Source organism: Polypterus senegalus, chromosome 12, assembly GCF_016835505.1.
Source record: "Polypterus senegalus isolate Bchr_013 chromosome 12, ASM1683550v1, whole genome shotgun sequence".
Taxonomy (NCBI): domain Eukaryota; kingdom Metazoa; phylum Chordata; class Cladistia; order Polypteriformes; family Polypteridae; genus Polypterus; species Polypterus senegalus.
Window position 1 is genome coordinate 95533487 of NC_053165.1, and position 22087 is coordinate 95555573.

At 40.2% G+C, this 22087-nt stretch overlaps 1 protein-coding gene across 6 annotated transcripts in view; it reads left to right on the forward strand.

Moving 5' to 3' along the window:
* The window catches only part of LOC120541395 (A-kinase anchor protein 13-like), a 300746-nt gene extending 293317 nt beyond the window's left edge, over nucleotides 1-7429 (forward strand). For 5 of the 6 annotated variants that reach the window (XM_039772974.1, XM_039772975.1, XM_039772979.1 and 2 more), the window contains 7 exons: nucleotides 617-778; nucleotides 1074-1144; nucleotides 1971-2015; nucleotides 2681-2731; nucleotides 3163-3645; nucleotides 3812-4079; nucleotides 4366-7429. In XM_039772974.1, coding sequence (XP_039628908.1) covers nucleotides 617-778; nucleotides 1074-1144; nucleotides 1971-2015; nucleotides 2681-2731; nucleotides 3163-3645; nucleotides 3812-4079; nucleotides 4366-4424 — 1139 coding nt within the window. In that variant the 3' untranslated portion in view covers nucleotides 4425-7429. The remainder of the gene's footprint in view (nucleotides 1-616; nucleotides 779-1073; nucleotides 1145-1970; nucleotides 2016-2680; nucleotides 2732-3162; nucleotides 3646-3811; nucleotides 4080-4365) is intronic. The other variant, XM_039772976.1, reaches the window with a different exon arrangement.
* Nucleotides 7430-22087: the final 14658 nt, after the last annotated feature.

The window sequence follows — 22087 nt, forward strand, 5'->3', positions numbered from 1 at the left end:
TCAAAGAGAAATACCTGTCAGCACTACATGCACAGTAAATGCAAGACAAGCATACGGCCTGAAAGACTCTGATATGCAAGTGGACACTAAAATCGACAGCATTCCAAAAACAGGGTACATCAGAGCAAATGGAAAAGCAACTTCCTTTTGCTTAAGGCAATCAGATGGACTCCTTCAGTGTTGTGTGTGTGTGTGTGCGCGCACGCATGTGATCTTAAGCCAGTAGCCAGTTAATTATTACTAAGTGCAGGGGCCACGGATACGAAAAAGCTGAAAATGAAATGGAGATGCAGATGCCTGAGAAACAGTGGAGGTGTTATTTTGTAAAAAAAAAAAACCTCTTCTTCTTAAAAAGGAAAGTTCCATCTTTAGTACCCCACAGGATAATGCAGTGCAGTCAGTGAGGTTGTGACTCCAGAATCCTAAGGCAGTAGCTTTCTAAGTGACTTGAATGAAAAGGAAATAGAGAGTTGTTCAGGTGCACAGATGGCTGAGAATGAGTTTTTGTTTATAAAAGGAAAAAAATGACAGAAATGTATAATCAACTGAAACAACTCTTTATATAAAGTTGAGCACAGCTTATTTCTACTGAGTGTGAATGATTTTTATGTTTCAGTGGAAACCTTACAATCCTTGGTAAACACGAGCCTCAGCACCACAGCTGGCCTGCAAACTTCCAGCAGTTTGGAAATGGAGAGTGGAATAGGACCAGTCTCCCTTCCTCGGAGGGCAGAGACCTTTGGGGGCTTTGACAGTCACCAGATGAACTCCTCCAAAAGTAAGAAGTTTGTGCTTCTCTTCATATTCCTGGTAACTTCATGTGGGCTTTTGCTCTGGTACTCTAATGCTGCTCCTGTAAATTGGCCCAGTGATAGCAACTGCACCCTGTGGTGAGCTGGTTTGCCATCCACGGTTGGTTTCTGCCATGCTGCTAGTGCTAGTAGACTAGACGAGGGCTCCCTGCAGCCCTTCAGTGCATAAGTGGGATTCAAAGATGGTTTGTTTGTGTGTGTCCCCCATGACTCTATTTACTATAAGTAACCTTATAAACTCTTTTATTTTTTGCTATTTAGATGGAGAAAAAGAAGAAATTGATGATGTGTCAGATCTCAGGAGGACTGAATCAGATAGTGTTTTAAAAAAGGTAAGAAATAATAATAAAAGCTATTACTTTTGCTGCTGTTTCAGTCTTTGAAAAACAATGGAGCACTTTAGGTTATAACATCATTAAGTAAGTGCTAGATATTTATGCATTACTTAAAAGACAAAATCCTAAATATTTAGGGTCAGACAGACTTTTTTAGTGGGTTTTTTTAATAAATGTCAGTTTTATAAGAAGTATATTACCTTAAAGTATTCTTTATTAAATGCCAGTTAGTTCACAGAATGGGTGAATAAATAGGAGTTCCATATGAATTATTCTTTACTAATAATATACTTTATAATGTGGTAATTTGGAGCCTTTTTTCCTTTTTCTGGCTGTTCAATTCTTATTCACCACCTTAATGCACATGTTCATAAATGATGTCTGTTAGATGAGTTTTATCATTATGGTTTTATGGGCATAACTGACAGCTTTAAATTTATTTATAATATATTATCAATATATTTTTGTTTTGCACTAAACTGTAGTGCATTATATAATCATAATATTTTTCTTATACTTTATAGCACTTTTATCCAAGGTAACTTAAACATTGCTTAGCATTCTATTCTTTCTTTTTTTCCTGTTCCCCATAAACAAAATAATTACTGCTCATATAACCAAACTGGACTCTCTTATGAGAAACAAGAAAAAAAACTTCAAATTAGGGAGACAGAGGCACAAACTGAATAGATGTTTTGTTTCATGTACCTTAAATTACACTTGGAAATGTATTTGATAAGATTTGCTTGCCACTCCTTGTTGGTATATTTTTGCTTTTCACCTGTGAATGTTTTTAAATTGTGTTTTGTTCTTTGTGTCACAGGATGGGAGTGGCAATTTATTGTTCATGTGTAAAAGAAACCATGAGGTATGAAAATTTCTTCTTACAAGAATGATACTGTGATAGCACGAGCTATTAAATGACTATATTTGTTTACATTCTGCATACACAGATGATAAGGCTAAAAAAGAAGTCCACATTTTCTCACTCTTCTTTTTTGGAGTATGGAATAAGCCAACAGATGTTCCTTTTGATTAATCAAAATCTTAGTAGAGATGCTGGTATAAAAAGTAGTAGTAGCTGCCTTGTTCTGTTATTTAAGTCTCTGCCTTAGTACAGCCTTAATAATCTGCAATGTCCTGAGGTATCCAGGCTTATTGACACTGAGGCTATCAACCTGGTGGACAAGGACAATAATTATAAAAAAAACAAAAAGTGGATAACCATGAAATGGTGCTGAATTCTGATTGAAAAAATATTTGTAAAGAAATTCTGTACCATAATTTATAATAGTACACCAAAACAGTCAGCTGTGTTTTTTTTTTTTGTTTTTGACCCACAGCAGTGCAGTTCAGTGTATGCTGCTGACACCAAGATGGAAATGTTTGTGATATGATGGCACCCGATTCAAAAGATTTTTTCTTTCTGTCTCTTTTTGTATGTGCTTCTAGATAGTGTTGAAATATTACAAACCATATTGTAAAGCCTGTATTTGTAATTGGCTGTTTTCTTTTATTTCTTTTACCCTGCAGCATGTCCTCCATAGTGTTACACATCTCCATGAGCTTCTCACAAATTTACAGGTAATAACAGAAGAACACAAAGTCCAGTCAGTCAGTCACTTCAAGCGCTTTCCTCCTTGTGGTCCAACTGACTTCCAAATCTTGTCTTTTGCTAGTTCACTTTTCTGAATCATGACAAAAAGAAGAGAGGTTGTGTTCTGCCATTATATTTGGTAGCAGACTAATGCTTCAAAGCAAAGATTACAATAACTTTTTGGCCTTTATTTAACTTTTGAATTATGCGCTTTTGTATTGAAAGGCAACACAAACTAAATTCAGTTGAAACACAGCATATGTAGTGTTGCTGGATAGAAGAACATGAATGTGTAAAGATTTCTTTAAAAACAAAAAAAGCAGTAAAGCATTTTAAAAGCTGTTGGTTACAGTTTAATAAAGTGTGTCTTTTAAAGGTGTTGGATTGTAAGAATAATGCAGAATCTTGTGATTGGCAGGCTGTGGTGGTACAGCAGGACACATACATTGAAGATCAACGTCAATTAAGTGAGCGTCCCAGCTCACGTAGCTCCACGCGTCCCAATTCTCTGATTGAGCAGGAGAAGCAGCGCAGCCTTGAAAAGCAAAGACAAGAACTGGCCAACTTGCATCGTCTTCAAATGGCAAGTGCCGAGGAGAGAAAGAAAAAGGAGCGCGAATTTGATGTGAAACAGCAAGAGCTGAAAGAGCGTGAGGAGCGGATTTCTGAACGTGAAGAGGCCATCAGGCAAGAGAACACTCGACTGGAACGTGACAAAGAGGAACTGCAAAATAAAAAGGAAGAGTACCAAAAGGACCTTGAGAGGCTGAGGGCAGCCCAGCAAAAGCTGGAAAAGGAAAGGGATCAGTTTGAGGCAGAAAAGAAAGAGCATTCTAAATTAGCAGAGGTATGTGAATTCAAAAAGGTTACACCTGAGGAGACGCTCTACTACAGTGTTCAGGTAAATTAATTATAGTGTGCCCACCAAACCCCCACTTAATCCTTTAAGGTACTTTTATCAAAGGCTATAGTTGCTTAGAAAACTAAAATTGTTTTAGTTCATTTTAATGTTGTGTGTTTGTTGTTTTCTTAACAGATATGCATTTTGTTTCTCCTCTTCATTTTAGGGTTTAAAATCACCATCCAGTGCCTCGGACGACTCCATCAAATTTCCTAGCAGCAGTTCTCTTAACCAGGATTACCCAGAATGTGAACTTTCAGTGTCTCCTAAAAAAGATCCTTTATCAAGGACCGATTCCAGACAGAAAGGGAAACATTTAAATCCCTTCAGCCATAAATCACAGGGAAGTGATTCTCACAACCAGATACCCAACCGGCTGCTTCAGCTTGGGAAATCCAAGGAAAAAAAAGAGAAGAAGAAAAAGAAAAGCAAAGGTCAACATGTTTAATTAATGTGAATCTGTAAAGTTTCTGTATTCTTAAGTAGAAAAGACAAGTCAGCATTTTTGATTAAAACAAAGATTCATTTATATCAGTCTCTCCATTAAATTTAGATATTTTAAAAAACGTGGTTTCTAACGTTACAATTTACAAAATTCAAATCAGTTAATTTGGCAAAATTTCACACTTTTCCTTTCTACATTTTAAGTTTCCTTTTTTGTTCTGTAAAGGACTGTTCGGTTCATAACTGTTGCTAACATTAAGGTACTTCTCACTTTAGATTCCCAGCAGGCTTCCATCTCTGAAACACCAGCCGAAGGAGAGGAGATCTTCTGTTGACCATTCTGGCTTCTCAATTCTGCCGAGGTGCTCGTCTTCTCTGTTCAGGATCAACTTGTCCACTGCCAGAGAACGTGCCCATCACACAAAACCATATCGTGGAAAAAGGACGATCAGATTTTGTCAGTTCATTGACAACGGTCATGTCCTTGAAGAGTGGGGTAAATACAGACAGAGAGAATGTAAAAAAAAAAAGAAAACAATCCAATCCTTTTCACAAAATATTTCAGCAATGTTTTATAAAACCAACCTTCCCTTCCTTGGTGAAAGTAATAATTTGAATGAAGGCAGCACATGCCACTTATTACTTAGGAAACCTTTAGTTTCTTTCTGTTAGTCAAATGCATCTTCTCTATTTAATCAATCGTATGATATACAGATATTTCAATGAGCCGACTTCCAGAATTAAAGACGACTCAGATCAACACACATGTATAGGTGTTTTCCAGCAGTATTAATGGTAATTATTTTATTTGCACTGATTCTTACGCTCTAAAGACAACTCATTGTTTGGCTACAGGTTAATATTTTGGGGCACCTCAAGTCTCTAATGCTTATCCATTACAGTCAATTAGGAAAAGGGCAGAAAAAACTGTGTGGTGATGCTCTGATCTTCAGGAATGACTCTTGTCCATCCTAATGGGTGAGCAGGATGTACACCAGCAACATCTGCAGGGATGAGGCTTCAGATGGTTACAATTTATTAGGTAGAAGTGTAACTCTTGGGGTCACTGAATGTAGTCAAAGCCTCTGAGCTCTGCAGGCTCCCACACTTGTACCCAGACTCCCCAGTTTCAAATGTCCACCCAACTGCAAAGCTATCCAAGGTGAAGATACTTGGTGTATGAGTGAGTGGAAGTGTACTTACAGTGAGCTCGAGTGATGTCAGTTAGAAAGAGCAGGTAGTTTGGTTATGTGAGGCAGGTACCTAAAACCTCATCTATGTGTATGTTTGCGTTATTTTTTTAAATTTAATATAATGTTTTTTTTTGTAATTAGTGTGTAATTTTGTATGTAAAATAAGTATAATTAAACAAAAACTGTACAGCTGCACAGAAGATGTGTACTTGATTTTAGGGTAAGCTCATCCCTTATCAATACCTTCTTGAATTGACACCTGTCTAAACGTTTTAGCTTTTTGTTCCCTTAACTATTTAGCAGTCATCTCAATGTATATTTCAATATGGTCTGATGCCACCAAGCACTTTAAACTCTTCAAAGTGATGCTACTATTTAGTGCTTTAAAAACAAAAAGACAATCAAAAATTGTGGTGTATTAAATGTGTTCAGGTCATATGTACTGCACGAGATACTTTACTTTTGATTAAACACAAGCTTTAAATTAGGGAGCTGCTGTCTTAGATAAGGTATCATTTAACATGGACTTAAGTGCCTTGGAATTTACAAACAAACAACAGCAACAATCAAACCAATTTATTAGTACGTTAGAGCGGGTTTGCCTATTTGTTTCCATTTTAGTCGATACAAATAAATGATACTGATGATGGCTTTTATCCCTTTTAATTATTTACAGATAGTACAGATCTAGCTAAGTCTGTCTTGCCCCAGGAGAGCAGTTTATTTTCTTTTTCTTTCATATTTTTGACCTTTTTTGTGTAACAGCTATATCCACTAGCTATGCACATAACATGACGAGCATCGATTTCATAAAGCCCAACTGAAACTGCTGAAAGATAAAGACGTGGACAAATTTCGCAAATTATTATTATTCTTGTTTAACTACTGAATAGTTTTTTTCTTTTCTAAGAACTAAACTATAAAATAGGAATTATAAAACAAATTATCATATAAAAGGCTACATTCCATGTTAAAAAAATACATATATATAATATATAACCTGCCGGTCAGGTTGTGTAAAAAATTCAGAAAATGAATGAGCGACTGTCTGTTAGTATGTCAAGAAATGAATGCTAATGGATCTTGTGATTAATATTTTTTTAACCTGCTTTTTGACTTCCATGGTTTAACCTTTCACTCTTTCAAATGCTTAAATGTTAATTTATTATCCTTCCCCGTCAGCGTAGAAAATATTGGTATAAAAAATTCTGCATCCTCAAGATAGCTGAGATTCTTTTCAGGGCCAAACGTATTATTACCAACCTTCAAGTAACCCCTCAAAACCCATACACACACACACACACACACACACACACACAGTGGATTAATATGTGTCTGCAAGGGCTACGTGTGTGTTTCAGACTCGCACTCTTGTTATATAAAGACAGTGAAAAATATTGAATTTAGCTTGCTAGCTAAATGTGTATTCCAGTAAAAAAACAGTTCATTTTCTGTTTCCCCAGACTTTGGTCTTTAGCTTGTGTTATATTCCTAAAATGAAGTGACTTTTTCATGATTTGCCTGTGTAACATTCAGTCTCCATGAGAGGGCACTGTCTGCATTCAGTTCACCAAAAAGCCTCCCGTTTCCAATCAAACAAAGCGAGAATGTTAAATGTCCTACCACTATCTGTCTGTGTGTACACTGCATATACAGTCTGACCCAACATACACAACTGAATGGCCTTCTGTAATCATTAGTTTGTAAGTGAAAATTTATTTTCTGTATATTTGGTATAATCAGTAAAGTGGTCCTCTAAATAGAACACCACGGTTTTAACAATCTATCTGCATTTTGGAGTATTCTCTTATTTTTAAAGAGGCACCTATTTAATTTTTAAAGCACTAGTAAAGAAATTGATCTTCTCAGGAGTTCACACAGTGGGTGTCATCCCTCTGCTGTAGTGTATGCAGAAGTACTTGCACCAAGCTAGGTATTTTTTCATGTCAAGTTCTATTTTAAACAAAAAAAAGGGCAAAACACAATTTGTGTAAATTAATGTAAAATTTCAATTGTACTTATAAACGTTCACCACATTTGTGGTCCTGTGATTCAGTTTGGCTTTTGTAATAAAGATGTATTTATCTGCTTTTGTGTTAATAAAATATTTAAAAAAAAATGTACATTTTTCTCAGAATAAATAACTATTAAATGTAAGTCTTTTGATGTTTTTGAGAATCTTTGAAAAATGGATGGTTTATTTCCTAGATTTCTGCTTGGGTAGATGATACCTTTTTTTAGTTAAAATGCTCCCATCTGTTCAGCACATTCCTTACCAGTGTTACCAGTGAGGTGTTTTAACTCTTTGAGGGCTGAATATTTTTACCAAAAAATTCAGTTTTCTGAAAGCACACTCATCAATGGTTTCACACATAAATCAACATTAAATATTTGTTGCTACGTGCTGTGGCTGCTGTTGGCGTATGTTTGGCATCTCTGGAGGCAGTGACTGCATGGGGGCACCTCGATGGTCAGCAGGAATGCCCGGTGGGCAGGCTGCCTGGCTGTCTTCGCACAGCAGGTGGGGGTGGTAGTCACAGTGTGATGCAATATGCTTTGTAGCTCTTGTCATCTTAAGTGGTGGTCCTCCCAGGCGAATGCTGCTTGTAGGCATATCAGCTACATGACCGTGTTCAGCACCATGATCCACTGGGGACCGATAAGCCAATGCCAGTACCTCAGTTTCGTTTTTGATTTCCATCTCCAGATCACTTACATCAAATTCCAAGTCTGCCAAGTCAAGAGTCCGATTCAGAGATAATATGTAAAACGTTCATGGAGTATTCTAATTTGCATTTTCGCTTTGGTCTCTTGTCAGATGTCGATGCCATTTTAGAGGTTGTTTTCTCTTTGCTACTCGTTCAGACACAGGGAATCGAGCTTAAATCAGCAAAGGCTACTTAACTTTCCTTCTAACAAAGGGAGTCAAATAAAAATGTAAGGGCGAGTTTTGTCACAGTCGATTACTATCCTCTACCCCTGAATTTTGACAAAAGTCGACATCAGCCTTGAAAGAGTTAACTACAAAGCAGTTCAGCAACTTCCATTTACATTTTAACTGCTGAGATAGAAAACAAAAACTGGCCTTTTTTAAAATAATGAGTTACTGGGCCGGGATTGTGGAGATAAGCTTAGCACCTCTGCCAGTTTCTTTCACAAATCCTGTTTGTTTGCTTGCTTCCCATGGTAGTGTTTGTGATAAAAGGCCTTACACATGTGGTTCATTCTTGATTAAAACAAAGTCAGTATTTTACATGATTTCATATTTTACATACAGTTAAAGTAAAAAGTATGTGGACCTCTAGGAATTCTCTCTATTTATGTCTAATTCCCTTATAAAACATGGTCGTATCTTCATATCAGTCACAATAATGAACAAACACAGTCTCCTATAACTAAAGATACAGATTTTCAGAGAATTTTTGGCCATATTGAATAAATCATTCAAACTGTGAAACTGAAGGTTGGAAAAATCAAGTGAACCCTAAGCTAATGACTTTTTAAAAGTTAATTGCAGTCCGAATTTAGCACACGTGGAGTCCATTTAATGAAATGAGTTCAGAGGTGTGACCTAGAATGATTTCGATTGATGAAAAAAAAACACTATCAAATTTGAGCTTTTGACAAGAAGCATATCCAGATTGGAATTATGCCTCGCACAAAAGAGCTGTCTAAAGATGTACGATCGAGAATTGTTAATCTACATAAGGCTGGAAAGTCATCTCAAAGATTTTAGATATTCATCAGTCTACTGTTAGGCAAGTTGTCTATAAATGGAAACAATTTGGTATTGTGGCTTCTCTGCCTAGAAGTAGGCGCCTTGCCAAGATGACACCAAGAGCACAACGCAAAGTCAGCAATGAGGTAAAGAAGAACCCTGGAGTGACAGCAAAGGACTTCAAGAAGCCGTTAGAACTGGCTAGCATCTCTGTTCATGAGTCAACTATACGCAAGACATCTAACAGGAAAGGAGTCCATAGCAGGACACCAAGAAGGAAGCCACTGCTATCAAAAATGATCATTACTGAACGCCTGAAGTTTGCGAAAGAGCACTTGGACCCTCCACAACAGTAGTGGGAAAATGTTTTATGGAGTGCTGAAACCAAAATTGAACTATTTTGGACTAACAAGCAAAACTTAATTTGGTGTAAAAAGGGCACTGCATATCAACATCATCCCTGCAGTAATGTATGGTGGAGGGAACATCATGATTTGGGCCTGTTTGCTGCATCAGGGCCTGGACAGCTTGCCATCATTGAGGGGAAAATGAATTCACGAATTTATCAACAAATTCTCCAGGATAATGTGAGGGTGTCTGGCCGTCAAGCTCAGAAGAGGCTGGGTGATGCAACAGGACAATGACCCCAAAACATCGCAGGAAATCCACAGCACAATGGCTTCAGAAGAACAAACTCCGTCTTTTGGAGTGGCCCAGATCTCAATCCTATTGAGATGCTGTGGAATGACTTTTAGAGAACCATACACAGTAGACAACCAAAGAATATGGAAGAGTTAAGGCAATTCTGCAGGGAAGAATGGGCTCAAATCCCCCCAGCATAATGTGCAGCTACAGGAAGTGCCTGGTTGAGGTCATTGCTGCCATAGGAGGGTCAACCAGTTATTAAATCCCAAGGTTCACTTACTTTTTCCACTACCACTGTGAACGTTGAATGCGTTTGTAAAATAAAGACATGAAAGAATAGAATTTGTGTGTCATTGGCTTGAGCTCATTGTGTATATCCACTTTAAAACTTGATAGCCATGTGAACGCGTGGTAAAATCTTGCTTTTTCCAGTTGAGGCGGCTGTCAAAATTCAAGCCTGTTTTGTCTAAGCGCCAACTTGAAACAATGGTACATGCTTTTATAACATCTCGTCTAGATTACTGCAATGCGCTTCTTTTTGGAATTAGCCGGGCCTCCATTGCTCGCCTACAGCTCTGGTGCAAAATGCTGCTGCTCGATTTTTAAGTGGCACAAGAAAGCATGAGCATGTTACCCCGATTTTGGCTTCCAATTTGTTTTCGAATCCATTTTAAGATCCTTGTATTTGTTTTTAAATCTTTTAATGGTTGTGCCCCACTTTATTTGTTGGAACTGCTGCACCCTTACGTACCGTCTCGCTCTCTCAGGTCAGCAGACCAGATGCTTTTACGTGTGCCCAACGGCACGATGCAAACTCCGAGGTGATCAAGCTTTTTCAGTTGAAGCCCCAAAACTCTGGAACGATTTGCCATTGCACGTTAGGCAGGCTCCTTCGCTAGCTGTCTTTAAATCCTATTTAAAAATATATTTTTACTCTCTTGTTTTTAACCCAGTATGATATGTTGGCCGTCTATATACTTTTTAAGAATCTCTTCAAATCTTATGTGTTTCTGTTCATTTGCCCTTTGGTTTTGTGTGTCTGATATGTTGGGTTTTCTTTTTTTTTTTTTTTTTATATTGTACAGTACTTTGGGCAGCCTTGATGTTGTCTTTAAAGTGCTTTATAAATAAATAATAATATCAGTACCTGTGTCTTAAATGAAGATCAGATCATTTTTTATGACCAATTCATGCAGTAAACCAGATAATTCCAAAGGGTTCACATACTTTTTACTTTGACTGTATTGTTGTTGTTGTGTAGCCACAAGTCTGAAAGCAGTTCACATGCAGCTGCATCACATCCAAGACATCAAATGTATAAAAGTCAAGTATGTCAGCCTTTACCGTGAAAGAGGCTACTGCTAAGAAAGGTTGAGAGGCAAATAAGAGAATTCCATATAAAAGATAGAAAGTACCAGTACAGCCAGTTACTGTGTGTTATCAGGTTACACAAAAGAGGCCACCTACACTCTAGTCTGTTAAATTCAATTGTGCCCAGCACACCCGGCAAGTATAAAGGCCGGCATCCAGTTGTGGTGTTCCTCCATTGTGCTTTGGTCAGAGTTGTGAGGTCATTTGCTTACTCTTGTCTTTTCTTTCAGTTCTCCTCAATTCTCGTTACTCCAGACAGCTGAGATGAAAAAATGTAAAGACCAAGAAGACTCCACCATAACGGAATCTGTTTTGTGACTGCTACACGTCAGGCCAGTGTAAATACAGTGACTTCATTTGAAGTACTTGTTTGTGTAAACTGCCTCAATAGCTGCAGTGCTGTACTTCTGAATGAATTTAGAAAAAACTTGTTGAAATGATGAAAACTGCAGTCAACTTCAATGATTATATTTGTGCTTTTGTATGAAGTGTGCATTTAGTGGACTGTAGATTCTAAAGAGTGTTTCAGTGACTTTACGGCTCTCCTCCCTGAAGATCAGTTAGCCTGGCATTTTCTTTTGTTTTTTTTTTTTTTTTAATTGAAAAGTGATTATCTGATAATTATTGATCTCGGGTTAATTGAATTGTTATTATGAATGGCTATTAATTCTGCAAATAGTAAGCCAGTACCAATAACTCTTAATTCAAAGTGCTTGAACTTTAGTTTGAGTGAACACACACAAATGTAGATGTATCTTTGTGTGCGATCAAACCTTTGAACATCACGGTAGGTCTTGTGTAATGGAGTAAGCTGATGACTAGATTAATTTTCCATGTAAGCTAATGCTGATTTGAGTGTGTACAGACATCTTGCAACCTGAATGTTCAATGCACGCACAAAATGAATTGAAACAGATGTGACAAGCGGAAGCGACCCAATAGTCCAAAACACCAACAGCATTCCAGGAGTCATCTGCAAAGCTTTCAGCTCACAAAGGCAAGGAGGAGAAAAAATGTTTAAAAATTATTTGGTGTTTGGAGTCCAGTTGTCACTTCTGTATTTGTACATTGAAACCTGTGAACAAAAGAAAGGAGCCAGCATTGTCGGGAATGAGATGGAAGGTCGGGATGCTTTGACAGTTTCAGATGTAGCGGGGGGCTACATAGTAATAGCGTTGCTCAATGTTTGTACTGAGTGAGTTTGTTTCCATCATCCCGTTTGCTGTTTGTGTGCGTCATTAAATGTCATCCCCGTAAATACAAGGAGGGCGGATAATGGAAAGAGGCCGCAGCCCCAAATTGGGAAACACCTGTTAACGATCAATCAGTCACATCTGGCAGTACTATATAAACAATCAGGAGAGAGGAGAAAGACGAGGATCACATTTCACTACGACGCATCGCGTCATTACAACCAGTTTGTTTTCATTCCGCCGGACTGACTTCAATTCCCTCATCATCAGAGACCCCGGGGTCGGATTACATCATCCACCACAAGCCGAGGATTCACGGTGAGGTTTCTCCATTTATTCCGGGAAATACTAACGCATCTCTTATCAGTTGACCAGTCTTCCGCGTTCAGGACAGTTGTACACTCGGACTCAAGTTCAATATCATTGCCATTTTCTGTGTTCATTTATTACTATCTGTATTTTGTGTTCGTTATATGTTACTGGGGCAAGGGAGGGTTTGTCATTGAGTATATATATCGTGTTGTCACGTTATTGCTTTGGTGGTGGTTTATACATATATATTTTTTTCTACGTTGGGAATGTGCAGTAGTGTTGTGTTCATTTAATATATTCACTTATTTGACATATACCTGTTTTTGCATGCTTGTTTTAACCGTCAACTGTGGGGAAATTTTCATTTGTTAGAGGTACGGCTTGATATTTAGATTAGCCTCAGTAATTTTTCCAGGCCACAGGTCTTGGAGGTGTAGCTGCTGGCTGGGAAAAGGGTCGGCCGTTACACAGAATCTCAAGGAAGACATTTGATTACTTTTGTCATCCTCTGCCTGCAAGACGTTTCTCTCAGAAAGATCCACACTCCTTGCAAGCCATTTCCATCAGTGAACACAAACCGCAGTCTAGCTGTGCTGGCTGCTTCAAAATGCTTCTCAAGTCCCCACCACCTTGCTTTCTTTCCTTTCACACACTGTCACCGCAATTGACTTTTAACATAACTTTATATCACTGTTTTTGTGACCTTCATCATATATTTATTTATTTGTGGATTGTAAACTTTAACACAATTCCAATTCAAATGCAGGTCACATTCAACTTGCATGTGTCTGCTTCAGATTAATTACAAATTATGAAGGTGACCAAAATCTAATCTGAAAGATTTCTTATTCCAAGTGTTATTTAATGTTCATAATTAGAATTGCCTGAAAAGATTGGATGTGTGTCACATGTGAGCTGAAAAAACTGAACTGAGCTACAGAGTGAATGTAACCTTAAGAAGTATTGCAAAATTGTGGTGGTTACTTAATATGAAGGGCAGGGTCTTTATTATTTCTGTTTATCAAGACAATTGACTGTGAGTCACAAATAACAAGGGAGATATTCGTGGTTAGCTGGATTAATAATAGTAATACTTTATAATATGCTCATGTTTTATTACAGTTTGTAGCAGTTCTACCGTACAAAGTTCAACTCCCAGCAGTCCCTGCAGTTGATCTTATTGGACGCCTACCAAGGGTGTCGGGGCTGCTGGGGAAAAGAAGGTTTTAAAAGGGCCCTGGTTATACTGGGAGAGCAGCTGCGTTGGGTCTGGAGTGTTTTGTCTTCGCGTATGGACTGTCTGGTGTCTGCCTGCCTGCTCCGTGAGGACTGAATTGGATTTGTTTGTCGACCTTCGGAGAAGGAGCTCTCCCGATCCCATCACTCTTTATCATCAGGATATACCGGTAGGACTATTCTTTACTTCTAGTGAGCTGATCTCCGGGTTATTCAAACTTCATCGTTTCACTATATTGGTTGCCATTCCCTGTGGACCTTGTTATGAACTTCAGCGTGAATGGTTTTTGTTAATTGCTTATTGTTGCTTAATTTGTGTATGTTGTATATCGCCGGAAAGGGTTTGGTTTGTGTGGCTAGATTTCTTTTATTATTGTTTAATATATTTATGAATTTCTGTTTTAATTCTGTTTCCTTTTTGTCTCTGTGAAGGGAGTGTGGGGGGTTCCTGGGATTCCCACCAAAAAAATTAAATAAATCGCCGTCTTTGGGCGGTGTGAATCTTAGTTGGGTTTTAGACTGCTACAAGTTTATACCTGTATGACGTGACACCCCACAACTTTCTCAAACCTGCTTCATTCTGTTCAGTGTTGTGGAGGGCTGGAGCCTCTTCTGACAGCACTGGGCACAAGGCGGAAATCCACCCAGGGCCAAGCAGCAGTCTGTTGAGATCTGTGAGGAAACCTCTGTGACACATCTTGTACATTAGCAACTAACATTTATAATACTTTTATTTTTGCCCTCCCTGATGTTTCCTCTAACTTCTCTACAGGCCTGTCTCTGAAAAATGCTGCCCAGCCTCAGCTCTACAGTCGTGGCCAAATGTTTTGAGAATGGAAACGTTTCTCTCGGAGGATGTTTTGGTCCCATTCTTTATTCATGGCTCGGGATCGCGGGGGCACCACCAGTGCAGAGCTTGCTCAGGAATGGCAGCAGGCAGGTGTGAGTGAGGCGCAGACTTTTGGAGGATGGCCTGGTGGGTGTCAAGAAGGGCAGCAAAGAAGCTAAGAAAAACATAATATTCTGCAAAAGGTACAGGTTTTTGGACTGCAGAGGACTGGGGTAAAGTCAGTTTCTCTGATGAATCCCCTGTATGATTATTTGGGGCATCCGGAAAAAATTAAAAGGTGAGCGGCGCTGCCATCACTCCTGCGTCAGGCCAACAGTAAAGCATCCTGAGACCCTTCATGTGTGGGGCTGCTTTTCAGCCATGGCAGTGGGCTCATTCACAATTCTGCCTAAGAACACAGCCATGAATAAAGAATGGGACCAAAACCTCCTCCGCGACCAAATTCTCCCAACCATCCAAAAACAGTGTGGTGACTTCTCCAGCATGATGGAGCACCGGGCCATAAGGCAAAAGTGAGAACTAAGTGGCTCGGGGAACAAAACATCTCAATTTAGGGGCCATGGCCAGGAAACTCCCCAGACCTTAATTCCATTGAGAACTTGTGGTCAGTCCTCAAGAGGCAGGTGGACAAACAAAAACCCACCAATTCTGATGAACTCCAAGCATTGATTACACAAGAACGGGCTGCCATCAGTCAGGATTTGGCCCATAAGTTGATCGACAGCCTGCCAGGGCGAATTGCAGAGGACGTGAAAAAAAAAAAAAGAAGGGCCGACACTGCAGATATGGACTCTTTGCATAAACTTAATGTAATTGTCAATAAAAACTTTTGAAACTTCTGAAATGCTTGTAATTCTGCTTCAGTATACCATAGAAAAATCTGACAAAAAAGATCTACAAATACTGAAGCAGTAAACTTTGTGAAAAGCGATATTTGTGTCATTCTCAACACTTTTGGCCACGACAGTACTTTGCACCTGTGGCTAAGGTGCTTTTGTGTGCTACAATATCTGAGGTTTAGTTTCTTCCTCTAACACCAACCACTAGGCACAAACAAGGCAAGTCTGATTCTTGTTTTGTGTTTAAAACTGTCTGTGAAATTCTGCACCTCGGTTGACTCCAGCTCAGCATGTGGGACGTCCGATGACCTGGAATTAGAAGTGGGAAAGCGAAAGTGAATTTACGCAAAGGACTGCTTAACAGGACTTCCTCGAGCTGAGCTTCTCAAGTTACGTGTGGGTGGGACGCTCAACTGAGGTCTGGGGAAGGAAGGAGCCATGACATATTTTAAGAAAAAAAAAAAACACGAGCTCTGAAAAAGCAACTCGTCTAAGCCTCGAGTGCAAAGCATTGAGTACCAATTGAAATACTAAGGTACGACTGTACCGATGGAAAGAAAACACAGTGGCCGTGTGTGCGGCTGAAACTGGAATTTCTTGTTTCATATTATTACTTTTGTCCAAAAAAATCCTTGGGTACCATTGATTTGACTTTGTGTTGCTCATGGAGTCCCGAATGAGGCACATTACCTGCATTGTGAGGGAGCGTCGGTAACGGAACTGTGGCCATGTGGTGTGTTTCCCTGAGGGTGATCCGGCTCATAAGAGCCTCATTGTTAGGGACCTGAGTGGCTGGACCAGGCCAAGGGGTCGCCCACGTAACACCTGGCTGCGGCAGATGGAGGGTCATCTCCGGAGGGTGGGACTGGACCGCGTGTCTGCCTGGGATGTGGCAAACTGGGATCCCAAGTTGTTTCACCATGTAGTGGGTGCGGCAATGCGCCGTACCAGTGCATGCTTCCCAACTTGACTTGACTTGTCTCGAAGAACTTTTTAGAATTAACATTTTCACATTTTGTTGCACAATGTTCTAGTAGTCCGCTGATCTACTGCTCGATTATACACACCCTTGAAAATACGGGCTTGGCATTTTATCTGTCCTGCTTATTGCTAAGATGTGGGAGGAAAACAACAATTGTGGACGCTAGCAGAACATGCGAACTCCACAGCTGTCATGCAAGAAAACAACAGGAATGGCATAATGTTCCACCCTTTGTAGCAGTGCTACTATGAGTTAGAACTGCATCTCCCAGCAGTCCCTGCAGGGGCTGTTGGGGTCAAAGGTGGAGGAGGGCAGGTGCCCAAAGGGTATTAAAAAAAAAAAAATGTGTGTGTTTTTGTATTTTGTGTGTCGCTTGCCTGTCAGGCTGCCTTCTGTTAATTAAGCCATATTTAGTCGCTGTGTCCTGGATTTTATTCGTCGTTGGGGTCTGGATCGTCTTCTGTGTGCTGAGGACTAATTGTGGATTCTCGGCATTCCCACAAGTGTAGGAGCGCTCCTGAACCATCCATCCGTCTTCACCCTTACAGTGTCTACCGGTAGGACTGTTTTTTCGTTCCCATTCAACATCTTGATCTCTGGAGCTACTCTCGTCATCTCTCATTACACCCAGTGTGGTTTTCCATGGACTTTGCTGTGTGGAGTTGTTTTTGTGTTTAATGTAATATCGCCGTAGAGGTACAGGGGTCTTATTGTTTTCATTTATATTATTTAATTTCATTATATTCTTTAATTGTTGTTAGTTCCCCGGTGTGCTTTATTTTGTCTCTGTTTGTGAGTGTGTGCGTCCAAGGCTGGGAGCGTCCCTGGGATCCTCTATAAAAATAAATAAATCGCCAGCCTCTTGACGGTGTGAATCTTAGCGGCACCGGACCGCTACACCTTATTCACTTAGAAAGGGAAACTGGCCAACGCAGATGACTTGCTGCACTGCTTGTAAGACTTAGAAATGTGAACTAACTCTGGGGTGTCTTGACAAGGCAGAAATCTATGATTTAGGTCAAGTGCACGGCAGATGGTTTCCATCAGGGCTGTAACTGCAATCCTTGCTAAGGGTGGTGTTCACAGTGCAGCCACAGCACGGTTTGTTAATCTGCTGCCACTACATTCATACTTGAGTTTGAAGTCGAGAGCGTTTTGTTCTTGTTTTGCCTCATCACGCCCTACAAGCTTAAGAGACAATCGTCCCCTTCTACCTGCTCAGCAACTGTGCACTGGGACAGCGGTGTTTGTCACTCACTATTAAAGTATTCAGACTGAGGGTGTCAGTAACCGATGTCTGCCGCTAGTGAGTAAGTGTGTGTGTGTGTGTGTGTGTGTGTGTGTGTATCACCGAGCTGTCTTCGGTGATGCTGAATAAAAACTTGTTTGTTAGTAACTGGTGACTAAGCAGGAATTTGTGAAGACTGCGCTGAATTTTAATCGGAGCCATTTAGTAGAACACAAAGGGACATGCAAATCTGCACTTTCCAAACACTATAATCCCCACATCTCTTCAGACCCCCTGCAAAGACGTGGGGGAGGTGGGCACCCTGACCATATTGTGTAATAGCCAGTGCCAAGGTAATATATTTCATATTAGTGGCTAATTGAATCTGATGTACAAGTCGGCACTCGCGTTTTGTGCTCACTGTGTACTGACGAGTGGTGCAGTTGTACTGTAATCGATTCCCTAAATAGCTTTGCTGAACTGAATATGGATGATTACTTACAAGTCCCGAGGGCCCTCCAGCGTGCAGAACACCTAAACTTCGGCCCTCACTGGCCCTGCTGCCAGTCTTCCTAGTGTGCTATCCGCAGATTTAACCAGACCACAGTTTTCCACAGTAGCCCTTGATAAAGTTGAGTAAGAGAATATACGTCGTGAGGTGGACAGTAGTTCTCAGCTTTATAGCCCCCGTCCCCTAAATCAGTGAGCCGATCATCAGGGATACTTAAATGGTCTTCTACAAGGAGACAATCTTGAGCAGTCCAAGTCAGTTGCTAGTTTCTTTCCCACTTAGGCTTTGGTTTACTGCCCACCTAACCCTTGCCAGCTGCATGTTTGTACTTTATCTACAATTATTACATACAATAATGGCGTACTGCACAATAACGTGCAGTGAATGCACTTGACTTGAACATTCCTAGTTTTCATCCTCTTTCTTTCTCTGTATGTTTATCATTTGTTTGCTCAGAGGTCGATGTGCTTGTTGCTTCCTGAGCAGCTCCTCTTCTCTCCACCCTAGTGGCCCGCTTCTTCTCTTCTTTTGTTGGCATCTTTTCGCTGATTGTTAGTTTTTGTGTTGCAATTACTTAGTACGTTTTTCTTAATTTTTCACTTAAGCTGGTACTTAAGTCTTCCATCTGCCTCAAGAATTATTTAAGATATGAAGAGGTAGGGGAAGTGACCGCGAAGGTGGTAGGGAATGAGAATGGTGCCCGTAGGCATGCCCCACACGGCCGCCCTGCGGCGCTCTGCTGAAAGTTGATTCTGCAATAAAATAAAGTAATCAAAATCATCACCCAAAAGCGTAGAGAAGTAGACGTCACGTAGTTTGTGTACCAAATATCAGGTCGATAGGTGAAACGGTTTGCGAACTACAGGTGATTTCAAATCCTGGACAGACAAACGAACAGCCACGGTAGCGTATTATACAAGAAGAAGATTTGTACTCCTTTCACTGTTCATTTCATTCTTATTGTATTGCAGTGTGGAAGTTATATGACTGCCCAGTTTCAAATGTCTACATCAAGTAAGCATGCATTCAGTGCTGATGGCTTCACATATCGGCACAGCAGGTGGTGTCACTGCCTCACACTAAATGGCCTCTGGTTAAATTCACAGCTGAGGCATCTTCTTTGTGAAGCTTGAAAATGCCTGCCGTGTTTCCAGGCTTCAGTCTGAAGACCCAGGCGTCCTTCCAAACACACACATTTCATCCAGAGATGATAATAATAATGATATATTTTATTTATATAGCGTCTTTCCCATGCTCAAGGCACTTCACAGAGTTTAAGAGAGAATGGCAGCGTATACAATATATAGCATTGTACTAAACCAGATAGTAAATTCAGAGAAAAGCCTAACAGACAACATAATTGGTGTTCCAGCACACACACACACACACACACACACACAGGTTACATGATCATATTGACAGAGAGGTAAACTGAGAGAAGGGTAGTAAAGTCAAGTAGAGCTAAAAGCCTTACTGAACAGATGAGTTTTGAGTTGTTTTTTAAAAGAATTCATGGAGGCAGCTGATGTGATTAATTTCGGCAGGTCATTCCAGAGTCTGGGTGCTATGCAGCTGAAGGCCCTGTCGTCACCCATAGAGTAGATTAGTGTGGGGCACAACAAGATTGCCAGAATCGGGTCACGGCTCTGCTTCACCTTCACTGGCTCCCTGTGTCTTACCAAGTCGAATATAAAATCCTATTAATGACCTACAAAGCCTTAAACGACCTCGTGCCAAACTACATCAGTGACCTTCTCGATCACCATATGCCTGTCTGCCCACTAAGGTGGTCCTGATTCTGGCAATCTTGTGCTTCAAACTAATCTACACTCTATGGGTGACAGGGCCTTCAGCAGGAAACAAACCCTGGGCAGGGCGCCAGCCCACCACAGGGGGCACACACACACCCCCACACAGCAAGCACACACTAGAGACAATTTAGGATCGCCAATGCACCTAACCTGCATATCTTTGGACTGTGGGAGGAAACCCATGCAGACACGGGGAGAACATGCAAACTCCACGCAGGGAGGAGCTGGGAAGCAAACCCACTGCGCCACCGTGCCACCCTACTAGCATATATTTGTCTTCTATTATCCTTATGTTATAAATGTAATTATTTTTGTTTATTTTAAGAAGCGTTATTTGTGAAAGTAATTCTTCAGCCACGCCCAAACCAAAATGGAGAAAGTGAAACGCGACAAGCAGAACACGCAGCAAGCCAGCAACTGATCCGACCGCATCTCCTTAACATGCATTCAGCCCCCAAACCTCACAAAGCAAGCAGCGTTATACGTCCCGCAAGAAACAGATTTGACCATGCCCAGGGCCGGAAATAAAGGACAGAGTAGATGACAAAGTAGAACGAAGAAGAATTCAAAAATGTTGGCGCGATACACATGCAGAGCAGGTTAGAGGTAATGAAAGTATGAAAATTCCAAAGTCTCAAAAAAAAGGATAGGAAAGATCGCATTAGCACAAACAAATGGAAAGTATTACTCGGTGAAATAACGGAACAGCGAAAAGAGATCAAATATGATGTTCGGATTTAAACTTTTAAGTCGGAGAATTGTAGATCGTCTAATTCGTGTTTCGAATGAGAAAAGATTCCAAAAACGTTGTTGCGGTATGAAGTTCCGTGAGACGGAGACTTTTAACATGAGATTCTTTCAAGTCACGCCCTACTTGCAACTATTTTCAAATATGACCACGGTCATCTAACCTCAGTCGTGTGAATGCTTTTGACTGACACACTTCCTGCGCTCTCAGCTCTTCTAAATTTTATCAGGACAATCATTTTATACATTCAAGATGACATGTCAACGACAAAACGAAGAACAAAGAGCATGGACAACCATTTGAGAGAGGAGTTTTATTTATTAGAGAGAAAGAAATTATATTCACTCACAGGCAGTTATACATTGCGTTGTCACGATGTAAATCCAAACATGGAATCAAAATTTTTACGATCTTGAAGAAAAGTTCATTCCAAATATTGTTTTTACAAAAGTTTTAAAGTAAAAGGGAAAATAATACATATGTAACAATTCCCATGAAAATAATCTCTTTAAATTGTATATCCGGTGGGCGAGCGATGTGAGCAGTGGGACGGAGCCCCCTAGTCTGGGGGGAAAAAAGCCTTTCATGTTATTTTTGTGTCAATTTAGTACGTTTTGCTGGTTGTCTTACTTTGTTTAAAGTTCCATGACGGCACCCTCACCGTAATGTCAAGAGGTTCAACTTCCATCTTTTATATCACGGGTGTCAAACTCCAGTCCTGGTGGGCAGCAGTGGCTACAAGTTTTCCTTGTAACCCTTTTCCCAATCAGCGAGCAGTTTTCACTGCTAATTAACTTCTTTTTAATTAACTTGACTCGGGCCCCTTTGTGGTTTCTTTTTCCTTAATTAGCAGCCAAACCATAATGAGACACGAAACAAGCCGCCACATGAGCAGCTCACCAGCACCCATCACACGATATCTGAAAAAAAGAAAGGTGAAGGTCTGAGTAACGTTGATCTCTCAGCTCACCAAATCATGTTGATGATAAAACAAAAATCAACCGTTTTGGAAATGTCTGCTGTGGCAGAATGAGAGCAGCAACAAGCCGTGGAATTAAAGAACGGGTTTGATTAACAGCAAGAATCGGCTTCTCATTACGAGAGTGGTTGGAGTTTGAAATCCCAGTTCAGCTGGTCATCTGTCGGCTCGTTTCACATCTCATTTCTATATGGCTGCCACTTATTGAAGAAACAAATCAATTCAGAGGACCAAATCCTTTAAAATTAAGGGAAAAGAAGTTTAATTAGCAGTGAAAACTGGGCATTGGTTAGGAACAGGGTTAGAATGAAAACCTGCAGCCACTGCGGCCCTCCAGGCCCGGAGTTTGACACCCGTGTTTTATATGAAGGAAGCCTAGAAC